At 38.7% G+C, this 16,885-nt stretch overlaps 1 protein-coding gene across 1 annotated transcript; it reads right to left on the reverse strand.

The window, feature by feature from the left end:
• Window positions 1-254: 254 nt before the first annotated feature.
• On the reverse strand, window positions 255-16,549 carry LOC108116157 (protein fem-1 homolog CG6966). Its single transcript, XM_017227892.2, has 5 exons — window positions 15,734-16,549; window positions 2,845-3,205; window positions 2,129-2,729; window positions 1,283-2,069; window positions 255-1,224 (listed from the first exon to the last, which is right to left on the reverse strand). The coding sequence occupies exons 1-5, from the start codon at window positions 15,791-15,793 to the stop codon at window positions 1,039-1,041; spliced, it is 1,995 nt and encodes a 664-aa protein (XP_017083381.2). The 5' UTR covers window positions 15,794-16,549; the 3' UTR covers window positions 255-1,038.
• Window positions 16,550-16,885: the final 336 nt, after the last annotated feature.

Genomic DNA, 16,885 nt, shown 5'->3' on the forward strand with positions numbered 1-16,885 from the left:
TTTTCTAGCCACCACTGTATCAGTCAAGCACTTCGCTGCCCCTTCTGCAGTTCAAAATACTCCGATAAGCCGAATCGTTAGCAAACTATGCAGATATTTCATAACCCCATTCCTGGGATCTGAATACGCTAATATATACACATATGCAATACGTAGATATCGTATATTGGGGTGTTGCATTTGGGGTTCATTAAGTTAGTGTTATGTTGCTTTGGGTTTAGTATGTATAGTTCCAGGTTTAAACCAATCGTTAATTATTGTTGTTAATTACAGTTTGTATATTTCCAAAACTTCGTTTTCTCGTTTATAAACAAACGCATCACTAAGACGTGAGTTGTGGGTAGTTGCTGGTGTTGTTTTTTTTTTTAGTTTTTTGTTTTTTTGTTTAGTATTTAGGTATTCTGGTTTTTGGATTTTTCCATGGCTTGGGCGTGATTGCAGCAGCGTTGAGGAGTCGCTGGCTTCATGCCAGATAATTAAAATTAGGCTGCTCAATCACGCCCAGGCTTTTGGTACAAGTACATACAATATTATATTAATCATAAGTCATACAAAATAGAGTAGCAAGAACACATAGTTAAAAAAAAAAGAAAGTGTCAACACATTTCGCAAGCAAAATTCAAAGACAGCAATTCATCTCTTCCAGAACTTTTCATTGCATTTGCTTCGGTTGTCTGCCTGGCTTCTCTTTTTATTGGCTTCTGTTTTGTTATCGTTGTCAGTTTGTAGTTATCGTCCTGATCCGTCGATTCAGGCACTTCGCTTGCTAACATCACAAATCAGTTCCCAGTCGTTAGTAACGATCTCGTCCTTTTTTCACATTTCTCCCCATTCAGCATAGTTTCAAACATTCTCTCTCTCTATCTCTAAATATACAGTAAATAGACGGTAGTCATAGTAGTAGTTGGTATTATCATATGGATGGCGGGCGGGCAGGCGGTTGATCGATTAGCTCCATCGAGTGATCAATTGATCAAGTGAGTGATTGAGTGAATTGAGTGCTTGACTCTCGTCCAGTCCTCGTCCCCATCCTCGTCTCTAGTGCAGCTCGATGAACTCGTATAGTGTGGCTGGCACTGTTCCCTCGTAGCGGATGTCATGTTTCTTGATCGTCCTTGCGGCCAGACACGCCAGCGTTGTGTACTTCATTGGATCGATAACCTTATGCATGGGCGTGGGGGCCAATAGACTCTCAAACGTCTCGCCAGCGTAGTTTTTGGTGTCCTAAAAGAAGAGAATCCAATGAGTAAAGTTTACAAACTTCCTTCAATGCCATACTCACCAAGTGAGCTCCACCCTCGAGCAGAATATGAGACAGGGGCTCCACATAGGGCTGCATGGTGGCCAGGTGAAGTGGAGTATTGCCCGCTTCGTCGATGGCATTCGGATCAGCACCCACCTCTAGCAGGGCCTTCGCCAGTGTCACTGAAGGGAATTGACAGGAAGGATAGCGGCCGGCCAGCGTGCCCTCTCGATAGCAGGCGTAGTGCAGAGCGGTCCGGTCGAACCGAACACGCACCTTCAAGCGATTCAGGCGGTACAAGGCTCCCATCACCTGGCGACGCATTTCTGGATTAAGGGCGTCTGTGTCCAGCAGGGAGCTTAGCAGACAGCCTATGTGAATAGCACTTATCATGGTGCGACTCAGGGCATTGGGATCGTGGTTACAATCGTGCTGATGCGCCGAAAGCAGCGTCGTCGAGGAGGAGGAAGATGCGGATGAGGAAGCTGAGCAGGATGGCGATTTATCAGCTGCCGGCAGCTGTTTTTGCGGTTGCTGTTGGTCCTTCTGTTGCTCCAGCGTGAATGCCTGACCCCGCTCAACCTCATTGACCGCCTTGTAGAAGATGGTTAGCATGCCGTCCGCCTCAATCGGAGGAACCACTCGACCCCTGGGCAGAAGGCGACCCGCCTCTACCAGCATAAAGCTGAAGAGCTCGGCGAAGGACAGTAGTGAGGATTGCGTCATCGGACTGAGCGGCTGCAGGATCTTCTGCTGCATGGTGAGGGCATAGGACCAGAGCTCAATGCAGCGATCGAAGCGTCCAGCGTCCGCATAGTGGGCACCCCTGAGTAGAGAAAGTTAAATTAGTAATGGTACAGGTAATAGTAATGTTACTTATCCTACCTAAAACGAATGTAGTAGCTGGTGTCCGGATGCGTGGGTCCCAGAATGCGCTGTCTGATGACCAAAGCCTGCATTCGCATCTCATCAGGATCCAATACCATCTCCTCCAGCTCCTCCACGCTGGTCACCTCGCGAACCATCTCATATGCCGGCACTGGTTCCTGAACCTTCTTCTCCAGCGGTGGGTCCAGCGACCGTTCTTCAAGCGCTCGGCGCCACAGACTTAGTGCCGCAGCCATGTCCCTCTTCCGGTCCACATACGTGGCTCCCAGCAGTTCCAGAGCATGAATCCTCGACTCCCTGCTCACACAGGGCAATGTGATTAGGTGCTCAACGATGGGCATGTGACCGGTGACACTGGCCGCCAGCAGCGGAGTCATTCCGTAGTAATCAACATCCATTGTAGCTCCATGCTTGAGCAGCAGCTGGAGGATCTGTAGGGAACCCGACTCGGCGCAGTCATGCAGCGCTGTGTTCCCCTTCACACTGCAGCGATTCACATCGGCACTCAGAGAGAGCAAATACTGGGCGATGCGGAAGTGACCCTTGTAGCAGGCGATCATCAGACAGGTGTGGCCGTGTCGATTCGCCACCTCAAAGTCTGCGGAAGAAGACAACATAATTAGCACAAATCTTCAAAAGCGAAACTCAAAATATGACAAATTTTAAACCAGTTTTTGATATATATGATATCAATAAACAAAAAATTAAATTACCTGCTCCGTGGTGCACCAGGTATTTGACGATCTCATAATGCCCGTCAAAGCACGCTGCCCTCAGTGGTGTTGAATTCGTTCTGGTAGTGCTGTTAACATTGGCTCCCCGGCGGACGAGCATCTTGACGATGCCCAAGTGGCCAGCAGCCGCTGCGCACCACAATGGTGGGGCATCCTCGATGGGCTCTCCATCGAAACTGACCGATCCCACCTGCTCAACGTTAGCCCGACACTTTGTCAATAAGTATTCTACAATATCGTAGTGTCCATTGCGGCAGGAGATGACCAGGGGGGTGGCTCCGTTCACTTTCGCCGAGATCAGGCTGCTCACTTCGCTTGAACTTTTGTTGTAAAGGGTGGCCTAGAAAAGCAACAAAAAAACTGGGTTAGTCGTTACGAATTTTGAAATGTATAGCTAGTTCGTTATCAGAAAATCAACTTAGTGGCTCAGGGAAAAACACACAAATGGTTCGAAGTCATAAATCTGATAACCTTTTATTTTTGCTTGGAACTTTAACTTCATTTTTTTTTTAGAATTCTATAATTACTTTTTTGGGGAACTTTATTTTGAGAAGGAATAAAGATCAGCATGCCATATTCACGTGATTAAAATTCAATGTGATTCATGCTAAAAATAAAATATTAAACCATTCAAAATCACCTTCTTATCTGACCATATTTGTGTATTGGTTACTCATCCATATTCAGCTTGTTTAAGCAAAGTAAAATGCTTTTTAATAGTAAACCATTTAAGCCCTAACAATGCACCTCCTATCAGTCACTGATGTTTTTCCCCGCTGATTCTGATCTAGATCGCACAAAAATTCCAATTAGATACAATTTGTATTTAATCAATAAAAAAATGATAATAATAACAGCTTTGAAAGAAGATTATGACGAACAAAGCGAATTGCTGACGGAGAGTGAAAAAAAACTCAGGCCACCTGAGCAAGAGATAACACAAATGGGTGGGGAAGGCACGAGCGAGAGAGCAAAGCGGAGAGATATAGCCAGAAATCAGCTGGGGAATATAATGTATTTCATTTTCAGTTGCCTGCCTTTTGCTGATGATTTTTATTGTTGTACTCGTAAAGCACGGCTGCTCTGCCTCCCATGCCAATTTGAAATTGAAATTCATTTATGTCAAACGTGTTTCATTTTCGCTCTATAGTATGCTAATTATGTTGTTTGCCAGCGCGTGCAACGGGTGGTGGCGGCAGTGTGGGGAAAGGGGGTTGATGGGAGGTAGTCATGGGGTGAGGCTGGACGCCACATTGGCTACATCGAATAGATTAAAGATATATACACACGTCTATAATGGAATCAACAATAAATTTACATTTGATTTTTCTAAGCCCATTCAAATCATTTACATATTCGTACAGAGAAAAATAATTGCTTTCTTTACCTATTAGTCATTTAACTACAAAGTAAGTTTATTTTATTTATAAAACATTTATTTTAGTTTGACCTTTTTACTTTCGGTGTGCGGGTTTTCTATATAAGCACAAAAGTTAACATTAAGGAAATAGAATGCATAAAGAGAAAACCTTGACTCTACCACATCGACAAGTCGAGACAATAGTATTTTCCACCTATCAAACTCAATTTGATCATTCGTCAATATGTCTGTGTCACCTATATATAAAGCCCCCTTGTCACTCTACCACCCCCGCCTCTGCCTGCTTAGAACCAGAAACGAGATAAGAACAAAGAGGAGAAGCCAAGATAATAGATGCCAACCGAAAAAATGGGGGGAATTTGGGGGGCTCAAAAGACCTTGTGAATGCCGCACGGCATTTTGGGGTACAGTGAGAACAGGAAAGTTCGACGCTGTCAAAAAATGGAATACAAAAGAATATAATATAAAATAATATGTTAATTAGAATGTTTATTATTAGAAACACCTAACATTTTTATTCTCTTTTTTTTTGATACTTCTTTACTATATTAATTATTCTTAGAAATGTTCTATAAAAACAAAAATAAAACCCAAGAAATGGTTATTAAATATAAAATATACCTTAATCACTTTATTTACTTTAAATACTTTCCCTACCATTTCTTTATCTCTCTCTTTTTCTAGAACTTTCAGCCAAAAAGCAAATCGCTTCCTACTTTCTGCAAAGAGAATCATCTGCTCTTGGCCAATTCTCCTTGTCTCGATATTATTGCCATCGTCACTAGACAGCCGAATTCTTTGTTTTGACCCCTTTAAGGCCTCCCACCAAGTCCCGCGCCCCACCAATCAACGCCTCGTGCGCGTGACAAGGAAAAAATAACATTTAAAAACAAAAACAAGAGAAAGCAGTGAAAATACAAAATCAGAAGCATTTTTGGCAAGACTATTAAGCGGAAAAACGTATTTTGAAAATACAAAAAGAAAATTATTGAATAGCATTTCCTTGGCAGAACAAGTGCAAGTGCGCCAGCAAATTGAACAATGAAAATTACGCATTAATTTTGCATTTAATTCGGTGCGAAAGGAAAAGCTGAAAAATATTTATTTTACAACAACGCGTCATCGTCGAGATTCCATTTTATTTCGCTTTCGCACCCTGGGGGGAAAAATTGATCATCATCATCATCGTCGTCGTCAGCAGCAGCAGCAGCAGCAGCAGCTGTTTTCATCTTTTCCGCCTTCTGATCAATTATGATTACGGCCTTTGACAGCCATGAATCAGCTGGCTGTCTGACTGATACGGGAATTAAAATTGAGCTAATATCGGAAGAACATGGAGAAATAATCTCCAGAATAATCTACAACACTTGATGGGCTTTGAGAATAAAAACACAAGCAAGTTATCTGATTAATCTTTTCATTTCATAGGAAATTTCGTTGTCTTTTATAAGCCATGGATTTATTATACATTTTTTTTCATTTAACTATTTTAAGTGATGAAATATTTGCTATTTAAAACCATTAATTAGAGCAATTAACATTTGAGAAGTTGAACAATTAAAAAATAAACACGCCCAAACTGACATTTATTTCTGTAAAGGTTTATCGTTTTGCTTCGAAGCCTTCAAGTTTTTATTATGGTTTTAAAAATAAACTTTAAATATTTGCTGTGTTTAATTTTTTTAAATATATATTTTTAGCCACATCTTTATTGATCATTTAACACTTTCAGAAGCAGTAATTATTATATTTACCAAAAAAAAGAACCTTGGAAATTACTTTATTTCAGCCCAGTGTCGCATGAATTACTCATGCTGCTGTATCACCGATTTTCCTTTTTATTTTTCCGCTCTCTCACTCTCCACATATCTTCCTTTTAGCCATTATTTAACCTTGTTACCCAGGTCCGAAGCCGAAAAAGCTTCAAACGAAATGAAAAGTCAATCTGACAATGGTAGAGAAGGGGCGGTCTGTGTGGCACAAAAAGCCAGCGGCACGTGAATTCTGGGCGGATCAAAAGCGGTTGGAGGAGGTGTGGGTTTGGGGGTAGGCAAGAAGGTGGGCGATATATAGAAGCGGTAGAAAAAATCAATCAATTGCGTTCAGAACGTCCGATATTATGCCATAATAGATGTGACCCCGCTGATATTGGTTCAGTGGCCCTATTGCCACGAAAAAGAAAAGCAGGAAATTCAATCATGAAATGGATACCAATTATGGGAAACTCTTCACTTGCTAAATATTTAATTACATTTATTTATGCTAAGTAGGTTGAAAGGTTGAAATGATAGAATAACAAGCAACAGTGGGAAAGAGCATTTGTCTTTTTGAATTAAGACAGTAAACATGCTAACGTTATTTCAAAATTTAAATACAACGCTTGCCAAGAATTAAAAGGCGCTCTGCTCATAAATATTTATTGGAAGAAAACATGTCTAATTCAACAGTAAATAATTGACTTTGCAATAAAAAACCATTAAATCGTCAATCTTTATTTACTCTAATATTAATCCGACATTCTACAATGTCCAAACAAGCACCAAACCAATATTTACTTTCAGTCCAAACCGAGAAGTAAACTTGTAGATTTTGACACATTCAAGTATTTTACAATTTCACAAGTTTAAATGTTTACTAAACAATAGTCTTTTAGTACAACATTATCATTTTTTATGCAACTCAACCAAGTACTTCCCCAAAAATGCATTCTACTACACAAATTCTTGTTTATTTTTCCTCTTAATTCTGATCATTTACCGAGACTCACAGGAAATCCCCAAAAAAACAAAAAAGTTCCCCTGCAGAGAGAATGGCAAAACAAATACGTTTAAAGTCAGAATGCAACGGGCCAAGTAAATTTATGTTTCAAAAAACTCATATAATTCACCTTTCGCTAGAAAACAAAAAAAAAAAAAAATGAGAAATTTCACTTCCACAATAAGTGGAAATAAATTTCTTTATAATTTGTTGCCTGTGTTCGTAGCTTGTTTTGCAAATTGGAGAAATATAAAACAATAATAACAACAACAATAGCAACGTTGCTTTTCCAAGGTAATTTTGTTGTTTTTGAACATTTCACATACTTGTTCTCGGTCTCAAAATGAGAGTGGAAACACCTTGAGCCTCAGCCCCGTTTACCGCTATGAACAAATGTCAAGCGAAAACGGCCTAAACACTGCTATTAAATTAAGGCAACCGCACGAACAAACAAAAAATTGTTCGTTTCCGTGTAATAAAAAATAAACAATAAACAACTTTCCATTGTTGCTTTTGTTTCTTGCCTTTTTATTGGGCTGTGTGAATTGTTAGTTGGCCGTTTCGCTTTGAGATCAATTTTCTGCTTTGACCGTTCGCTATATCTCCATAAACCCCTCTCTATATAGGTTTCCCCTTACCCCTGAATCGCATACGCATAATTTATTATAATTTTGACATTGAACGAGTTCAATGTCGATGATATGCAAGTAGACAGCCGTAGCCTCAAGTTCAGCCGACTTCAGACTTGGTCATCACACTCCAATATAATTCAATTTGGGATGCCGTTCGTCCGATCGTCGCGACGATCATTCAACTGAACATTGGCCGTGTATTCGTTGCTTGGTTTTAGGTATTTGGGGCAAGGGGGCTTGGGGGGGGGCCATGGGGCTTCTGGGGCCCGGCATTCAAATCAGTCAGTCAAGCCAACGACTGACTCAAATTATTTGGTTTATTTGTTAGCTAAGCGGCGGCTGCGCAGTCGGCTCAAGGGTGACAAAAGCCAGAGTTTTGAGCCATAAATCCAAAATGAGCCAAAATGACCAGTAGCCGAAAACGCTGCATAAACAAAAAGTCAGTGGAAGAGGCATTAAAACAAAGCAGGAAGAACGGAAGCACTGGAAATATTTTTAAGGTAAGAATTTTTAGGTTTAGATTTTTATTTGCAAAAAATCTCTAAGTAAAACTTACTTAAAAAGTCAAGAAAAATGAAGTATTGATCTTAAAATCAACAGAAAGCCAACACATTATTTCTCTGAGTGGACTAGTCTAGCGATGTCAATATCAACGCAGCGCAGCCGCAGCATTATCATAAGATTTTGAGGTCAACGGTGCTTTTAACGGAGCATCTCTGAGGTGAGGAACATAAAACTGGTTGAATGAAAGGGTTCACATTAGAGCACTGCCGGCAGTGTCAGGGTCAAGGTTGTTTGAATGTCTCAGGGTGTTTGGCTATTTGGAAAAATACAAATTCATTAAATGAAGCGTGGAAAATTTAAAAATCCACCCTCAGATTTCGATAAAAAAAACAGAAACTTAGCATTTTATCAGTAGACAAACGCTCGGGTATCAATGGGTTTGTTTGTTTTTATTTTGGGTCTCCCAGATATGACTCTTAAGAGAGCTCTTATTTCGCTGGGCAAACATAAACACTGATAGCAGATGGGATTGAATTAAGGAGATAAGAACGACCATCGCCTCCCATAAACACTAAATAAACTCTTCCTCATCTTTGTCGGCGGCGTGCCTGTGTTTCTTTCAGATTTACGATTGTATTTCATAAATGTTTTTATATAGAAAGCCCACACGGGAATCGGACTTTCCGCCGTTTTGTTGCTTTAGTTAATCGTGCGATGAACTTGACAACTTGGATCGTAGAGCAGCAACAAAGTAGCAAATAAAAGAGCAAATATTCAGGGAGGTCGAAATGTCGATACCCTTTAGATTTAAGGGGGATATTGGGTTTTTATGGTCATAATAAAAAATATAAACACAATAAAATTGGCAGAGCAAGTGCCTAAAATATTAACGAAAGTTCAAATATTCCTGTAAAGTTAAAGAATAGTTAAGCCTAATGCTAAATCATAAAAATGACACTAAAAGTTGACCAACTTATCCCTGGCTAACATTTTATGGTGAGTAAAGAGTTAGATTTGGCACTTTTCTGTTAATAAAAAACTCTCCTTTTTTCCTATCAATCCTAGTATAAACATAATATTCTTTAATATTTTTCCTGAATAAATCAACGACCTGGTAAATCTAAAAAAAATTATTTAGCCATCACCTCTTTGTTCTCCTTGTAGACTTTTGTTTGGCATCGTAAATAGTTAAGATGGACGATAATGGTGCACTGAGCAAAATAATAATTGACTGCCAGTGCCTGCGTTTCTAGGTTATTCAATTCACAGTCATGGTTAATTACGCGGGTTGTTAAACCTCAAATCCGGATGTCACCTTCAAGGAAATATAATTGCTTTTTGAATGATTATTTGCATTAATTCTCCATGCTCGTTGCCTAACGCTGTGGTATGTAGTAAATATTTTGTTTGTCTTAAAAGAGGTCACTTACGGCACTTAAACGTACTTATATATTAGAGATTTCCTACTGTAAAATTAAGTCTATATGTTCTTCTAACAGATCTACTTCTGTTGCCTATTTACGCAAGCAATTGCTAAGCTTTTGTTATGAATAAATTAGCTTTGAAATTGTATTTACTTTTTTAAAGCTTCTCATAACCAAACCGCTATGATGCAACAACGGTTCCAACTTAAATTTATAAAAAAAAAAATCACTTGAAGTCGAACAAATGTTTAGCTTAATTAAGAAGTTCTACTCGAGTATTTGGCAACTTGTTTTAGCACTTCCTAACGCCAAGTTTCACTCTATATATAGATTGCATAATGGCCAAAAGCTCGCCAAAAGTTGCAAAACCATTCTTAGACCCCCAATATGGTCAGACGGGTTGAAACAAAGTTTCTCGATTGCCCAACAATCAACCTCGGAATTCTAAATTGGTTTCTTTCAGTGCACAGTGAGAGACCAAAAACAAAGGCCTCAAAATTAAATTCAAGAGTAAAGAGTAGAAAATATTCAGGCTTCTCTGTAGAAGAACAAAAAACGATAAAGCCAATGAACGCTATCATTATATACAGACAGACAGGCAGAATATATACGCACTGAGTTTAAACTTCGGCTTTGTATCTATGTGGGTAAGTATGAACATATGTATGTACTTCCCGCTCTTCGGTTTCAATTGTATTGTTATCTTTGTTGCTGTTAATTGCCCTTCCTCGTTCATTTGGTGCTGCTGTTCAGATGGAGTGGGATATATAGTCTATATAGTCTATATAGTCTATATACACAAGAAAAACTTTAACATACAGCTGTTGACCAAATAGAACAAAAATACATTTGAAAGGGAAAATTCTGGCAGCTTTTTAATAATTGGAAAAGAAAGATACAAGTTTAGATGAGATAAAAAGTAGATAGAAGGAAAGGGAACTAGAGTTTGAAACAAGTTTTTAAGATGGAAATATAGTTTTCAGCATCTTTGTTTACCAAATATTCCTTTAAGAGATTACAGACCCAAATATTTATTTCCCATTTTAAACATTTCAAAGCACTGTACTTTTTTTCCAAGTGCATTGGTTTATGTACTTGATGATATGGGTAAACATTCTCGTACTTACAGAGACCAATGGCCACAAAGTCAGCGGACGACAAAGACCACATCCACAGGCCGAGCTATAGAGAATTGGAGTCAAAGCAAACCAGCAAGATTGGCTCTGACCTTACACACACCATTGGAAGCTAATAATCAAGAAGCAGTTAAATGGCAAGCAAGTAGAAAAATAAAAACACGAAAAAATACAAAATAAAAAGAAGCAGGTCCGTCCCCCAGTCAAAGCCCAAAGCTTTAAAACTCCGCTCAATATCGAAAATGAAAAGGAAAAAAAAACACACACAGAAACAGAAACAGAAACAACAGACAACATTTTCGCATTTTGAGGTTACCCCAACAAACCCAAGCAAACGAGTAAATTGCAAAGCACAAGAATCAACCTCAACCCCAAAAAAAAAAAGAAAAAGAGTGAAACAGCTGTTGGCCAAGTCAAAACTCACTTTTTCGGCTTTTTTGCATAAAGCCAAACGAAAACGAGCAGCAAACAGGGGAAAACCAATAACAAAATGTGTACATCGAATTATCTTAAATGTTGTGCCTTGGCAAATGTTTTCAAAACGCTCGAGAAACGCCGCCTGATTGAAGTGTGTTTCTTTGAGTTTTCTTAAATTCGAATGGACTTTTCGGTCTACGTTTTGCATGTAATTAAAAGCAGAAAATAAAACCAGATACAACACAACTACGGGCCATTTTAATGAGACTTAACTGAGAATAATTAATCAGTTTTTCGTTAATTGCTTATCGTTACAAGGTTAATCAATAATGACCAATTTTAATAAAACGAATCGTTATGGCACTCCTAACCAGATAGACAAGAGCACTTGGCTTTTTAATTTAGTAAACGTTTTATGGGATAACATTCAAAGTTGCTTTTTATTTTAAAATGTTTTAACTTAAAACCCAGAACATACAAAACCCAAGAGCACCCTAGTGTGCCTAAGGTGAGCAGTAATTAATTTAATTGAGACCCGTTTCAGTGGAAATTAGTCATTGAACCTTAGATCCGTTCTTGATTAAAAACTGGCCAAAAGGTTACAGTTTACAAGCTCGTTGAATACAGCAAGCGAAAACAAAGCCCATTTGAATGCCTTTAAACCGGACTGTTACCTTTTATTAATTTAGACATGTTTATGTAAGTAATAGAGAAGTAAAACTGGCACGTGTCCCGAAAGGTTATATAAAAAGTGGGGTTATTATTATTTAATAGTATTCATAACGACAGTTATGAGAGCGGAAAGTATTTATATATGCATTTTGCTAGTTTCTAGATTTCCATTTTCCGTATTTAAAGTTCTTCCAAGTTCACCATACTTCTTTAACTTTATACCTGCTTAAACAACGGGGTTTCTTAACAGTTTCATAAAGTTATCTGGCGATCTTCTAACTTGGTCTAGTTCCCCTTGGCCACCCTCAACCTCATCAATCATTCGATCTGTTGGCCTGTTGTATCACGTAGAGCTGCTAGGAAAACACAATGAAGTTGAGGGGGAAAACAACAAAGAGGCAATGGAAGATGAAAATGAAAAAGAACGAAGAAATATTTTGTTGTGTGTACTCAACTTTAAGTGGCACTTCAACTTCGTGTACGACGACCAACTCTTCGGTGAGGTGTTTTTATTTTGCTCTGCTCTTGAGCCAGGGGAGTCGTCGTTTGGGGTGGCGAAGGGGGGGGTTTTTCTTCTTATTTTTGGAACAAACATAAACAACGGCCGCCGAGCAAGAAAAACCAGTTCTATGGGGCGAAGGCTAGAACATGTTGCACGTCGTACCGCCAAGCAGGTTGCCTTTGCCTCGCAGCCTCACAGCCTCTCCCTCGTTCGCATTTGGAGCATTGAGTGCAGCAGCCCATACATAAAAGCTATTTCGGGGCACACTCTTCAGTGCCTCCACATATATGTGGATTTTGTATTTATATTGTATTTATTTATTCCATTTACAGGGGACCGAGCATATACCTAGTGGTTCTACCTTTAGTCGGAGTCCCAAAACTCACACCCCTCGAATGACACATTTCCAGGGTCGAGCCCCGGTCGTCAGTCAGGAAGTTTGATGAATCCAACAATAACCGAAAACGAACAGGAATATCCAGCTCATGATACACTGAGCGCATAAATTAGAAGCTAAATCTGGGTCACTATACAAATTACTTAAAGAGCGTGACGATTTGAGAAACATTTCGAATATTTGGATCAGAAAATAGAGTAGAATGAGAAACTGTTAATAGAAAAATGTGTAATAATATCTATCTATCTTAGTTTAAGACTTCTCAAAAATATTGTAAATTTTCAATAAAGCCAAATGCTGGAAAATCTTAATGACTTAGGGGTTAATTTCTCTCCGTGTACAGGGTCGAGCCTTCCAAATTGGTGTGATTGAACGCTCTCAAGGATAATTGTCAACAGCAGCAGCAGCAGTAGCAGCCGCCGCCACAGCAGAAGGAAGCCGAAAAGCGCGGAGCGAATACAAAAAAAAAAACAAAGCCAGAGGAATGGCTCTTTGTTCTCTCCGATCAGCATAATAATAATTTCAATAAGCAAAGTGCGTTCGTTTTGTAGGCGTTGCTGGGCGCAGAATCAGTATACAAAAAAAAAAGAAAAATGAAAGAGAGGGGTATAACGGGTGGCGAAAGAGACGGGGCGAACTGCTCCGTCAAGTGACAATCGCGGAAGTAAAACGCCGCTGACGACGACGTGATTTCAGCTGTTAAATTTTCGCTGTCGTTATTAACGTGTTCAACGGCAGCAACGTGGCCCAAATGCAAAAACAACACCCAACGGTATGGTTAAAAATACTTGCTACGCATTTGGAGCAGTCATCGTGGTAAGAGCCACAAAAACAACACAAATAATAACAAACAGCGAGTGTCTGAGCCGATAAGATAAGAACGCCAAAGGAAATGAATCAAGCGTGGGGGGAAAATAGGGAAAAAACAAAGAAAAAAGCAAGCAAAGACTAGATTTATTTTGTAGTTATCATAGAAAATATTCTATATGTGATCTATAGAACCTTTTAATATTGTTGTTTTTCACAATAATTAAATTATTTATTGATAAGGAGGTACCCTTTAAACTGTAATCTTAAAATTGTATAATTCAATAAGTAATGTTTGCGCTTTTGATATGATATCAGTAAACTTCGAACTATTTTGTAAATTAATTCAAGCAAGATAATTTAACAAGTTGTTATGAAAATTAAAGCTCAACGAGGTAAAGCATTCCATATGGCGACTATTTTTAAATTTTTATTCACAAAATAATGACTCTTTTAATGTAATTCAGAGGAACGTTTTTAAGCAATATTTGTCTTACTTTTCACAGGTTTTCATCCTATAAAATGGTCAAAACAAGACGCACAGCTAAAAGGAGAACTGTTTTGTGCAGCTAACGACCAGAACTAACTAAATCTATGACCCCCTGATTGATTTTGAAAGTTTAATTTTCCGGCCAATTTTTGCATTTTTTATAAGGGGTACCATCGTCTTTTTTTGCAAAAATGGCCAAAAATTAAATTTTGCATTTCGGGATGCAAATTGATAAAAATATAAAATAGATTAAATTACGAGCTCAACGAGATATAAAATTCCAAATTTGGACCACTTTTGGCTTTGTTATGGGCATCTGATCTGAGCGAAAAACTAACAACTTTTCCAAAAAATTTATGATTTTACAGAGTTTCCCCACTCCAAAATCCAATTATATCAACAGAATAATTCGATTTCATATTTACGACCTTCAATAATTCTCATTGTCATGTCAATAAGAAGTTTGTCTAATTGCTTTGACATAAAATGCACTTTATGGCAATTGTGCAGAAAATAGTTTTATTTTTCAAAGTTGATTTACATTTCCCTCAACTGCACCAATTTCCATGTCACGTATGTATAATTTTCTGAAATGCCTGGCCCAAGTACAAACGAAATTATGACTGTGCTAAACTTAGAATCAAACACACACTAATGGGGACTAGCACAGTCGTACTAAATAATAAACACCCACGACTAGCTGTGCCGTATTATAAAACAATGCAAAACTAGGGGCCAAGCGAGGCTTCAATGCAACAGCGCCAATTGCAGTCAGTTTTTTTTTTGTTGCTGTTGCTGGGTTGCTGTTGCACTGCTGCTGTTTGTGTTGTTTCCATTTAATTTCTGCCTCCGTTCCATTGGCATGGTGTGTGCCAATGTCAAGCTGCCTCTTTAGATGGAATAGATGCCAGGCCAAAAGCTTAAGCCCGAGGAACCCAAGAACTTTGGTTATGCAAAGAGTGTGCCCCGCGAGTCTTGCAGTCGCAAGCAAAAGTTTCTGATCCGATACGCCCACAAACACGCCCAGCCAAACATATGTATTTGTTATTGTCTTGCGTCAAGACAAGACATTCGGCTAGTTTTCAGCTACTACTTGCTAATATTATGTAACAGACCAATTAAAAACATATTTGAAATAAATATTTTTTAATGATCTTGTTATAATCTTCATAAACATAAACCATAAATTTTAATATTCAAAGATATATAAAAAACTGCATTCTTAAGACAGAAATCAATAAACACAAATCGAATTCTATTCATCTTTAGATGGCCTTTCGAGAAAGATCTTTTAAGATAATTACGATAAGAACGTAGTTAACGAAAAGCACACCTGTTGGTTAGTTTTTTAAACAAAATCTAACTTAAAATGGTAGGAGAGTTCTAATCCACGCTATCTTTGAAAATCAAACAAACTGACATTCAAAACTTCAACAGATAATTTAGCTTTTTTCTAGCCAAGCAAATATAATGAGGCCCAGCAACACCGTTGGAACACATGCGCGTGTACGGCTTAGCAGAGAGCGCTAGTGTGTGTGTGAGTGCTTATAGCAAGAGTGTGTGCGTGTGAGCGAGAGAATTTTATTGATTAGTCACAAGGCTAAATAAACTGCCGAGTTTATTGAGCAGCTGAGATTTCTAACAACAATCACAATAAGAATCTCGCAACTTTCCAATTGGCCAACCAACTGCAGGTGAAATCCTCCATTCCCAATTCCCCCAAATGTCAGAAATTCTCTCAAAACTCACCTTCAATTGCGCCAAATTGTTATCCCTCGCTGCGTTGAAAACAATGAATTTGTAATCCATTTTTTGTGATTTTAATTAGTTGGCATAAATGCCGCAGAAGCTCGCTGGCTGAAAATTAATTATTTTCCTTATTGTTTGGCGGCGAAAAGAGATTATTTGTTGTTTCGCTTTGCTTCTTTCTCCGCCTTCGTCAAGAGAAAGAGAAAGAGAGAGAGAGTACGAACGAGTGGGAGAGCGTCGAGATTCTTGAGGATGCTTTTGTTGTTGTTTTTCTACTTTTTTTTTCTAGTAATTTATTTTGATGTGTGGTCGATTTTCTGCACAAAAGAAGAACTTTCCAACCGAGCGAATATATATAATATGTAACGATTGCGTTTTCGCCGTACTTTTTATTGCTTCCGTGTCTTCCTGGCAATCGTATTACATATATTTTTTTGCGCACTTTTCATTCGCCTTTTCGTTTTTTTTTTTTTGCTTTTTTTGTGGGTGTTTCGGGCCTCAGGAAGACGTCGAATTTCTTACTTTAACTGCGTTTCGAATTTATTTCCGTGTCGTTAGATTGATTCTTGCTCTCTATGGCGGTTACTAGAGCATTAAACGGTGCACTTTTTCGATCCGTGGCGATTCACAAACTCAAATCCCTTCCCGAGTTTTTCGACAACTCGTCCGACAGCCAGGAAAGTAGATCTGCTGATTCTATGAAGTCGCTCGCGAAGAGGCGCGCTGTTTTGAACCGTCCCGTGTTTTGAACCGTCCCGCCCGCGATTGGAAAATAAAATGCCGTTTCTTTCAGTGTGCGCAGTAATTTTTTTGCTCTACTTTTCGCGTTTGGGATTTCTAGCTCTTTTATGGTAATATAGATGGGCTTTAATGTGGTCTCACTTGGCGTTTGCAGTTTGCCATACACATTTAGCAAATACATCCACCATTTAACAGAACTGTTAAGAAGTGTTAAGGTAACAAAGAAAATGTTGCAAATGGTCACACACACAGCTAGCAGGTACATCCACCTTTTTGTAACAGAGCTGTGAGAGTGCCTTAGCAACATGTTGCTAAGCAATAAATTCTTTTTGAATAGCAAAGACACCTACCACACTTTAGGAATTTAAAAAAATCTGTTAAATTTAAATATTATTTAATAACAACACATAC

The sequence above is a fragment of the Drosophila eugracilis genome, unplaced genomic scaffold, assembly GCF_018153835.1.
Source record: "Drosophila eugracilis isolate 14026-0451.02 unplaced genomic scaffold, ASM1815383v1 contig_367, whole genome shotgun sequence".
NCBI classification, from domain to species: Eukaryota; Metazoa; Arthropoda; class Insecta; order Diptera; family Drosophilidae; genus Drosophila; species Drosophila eugracilis.

Coding starts and splice junctions, on each gene's coding strand:
- LOC108116157 (XM_017227892.2), bottom strand. CDS start 15,793: ATGGATTACAAATTCATTGTTTTCAACGCAGCGAGGGATAACAATTTG. Junction 2,730..2,844: donor CCTGGTGCACCACGGAGCAG/GTAATTTAATTT, acceptor CTTCTTCCGCAG/ACTTTGAGGTGGCGAATCGA. Junction 1,225..1,282: donor TCGAGGGTGGAGCTCACTTG/GTGAGTATGGCA, acceptor CTCTTCTTTTAG/GACACCAAAAACTACGCTGG.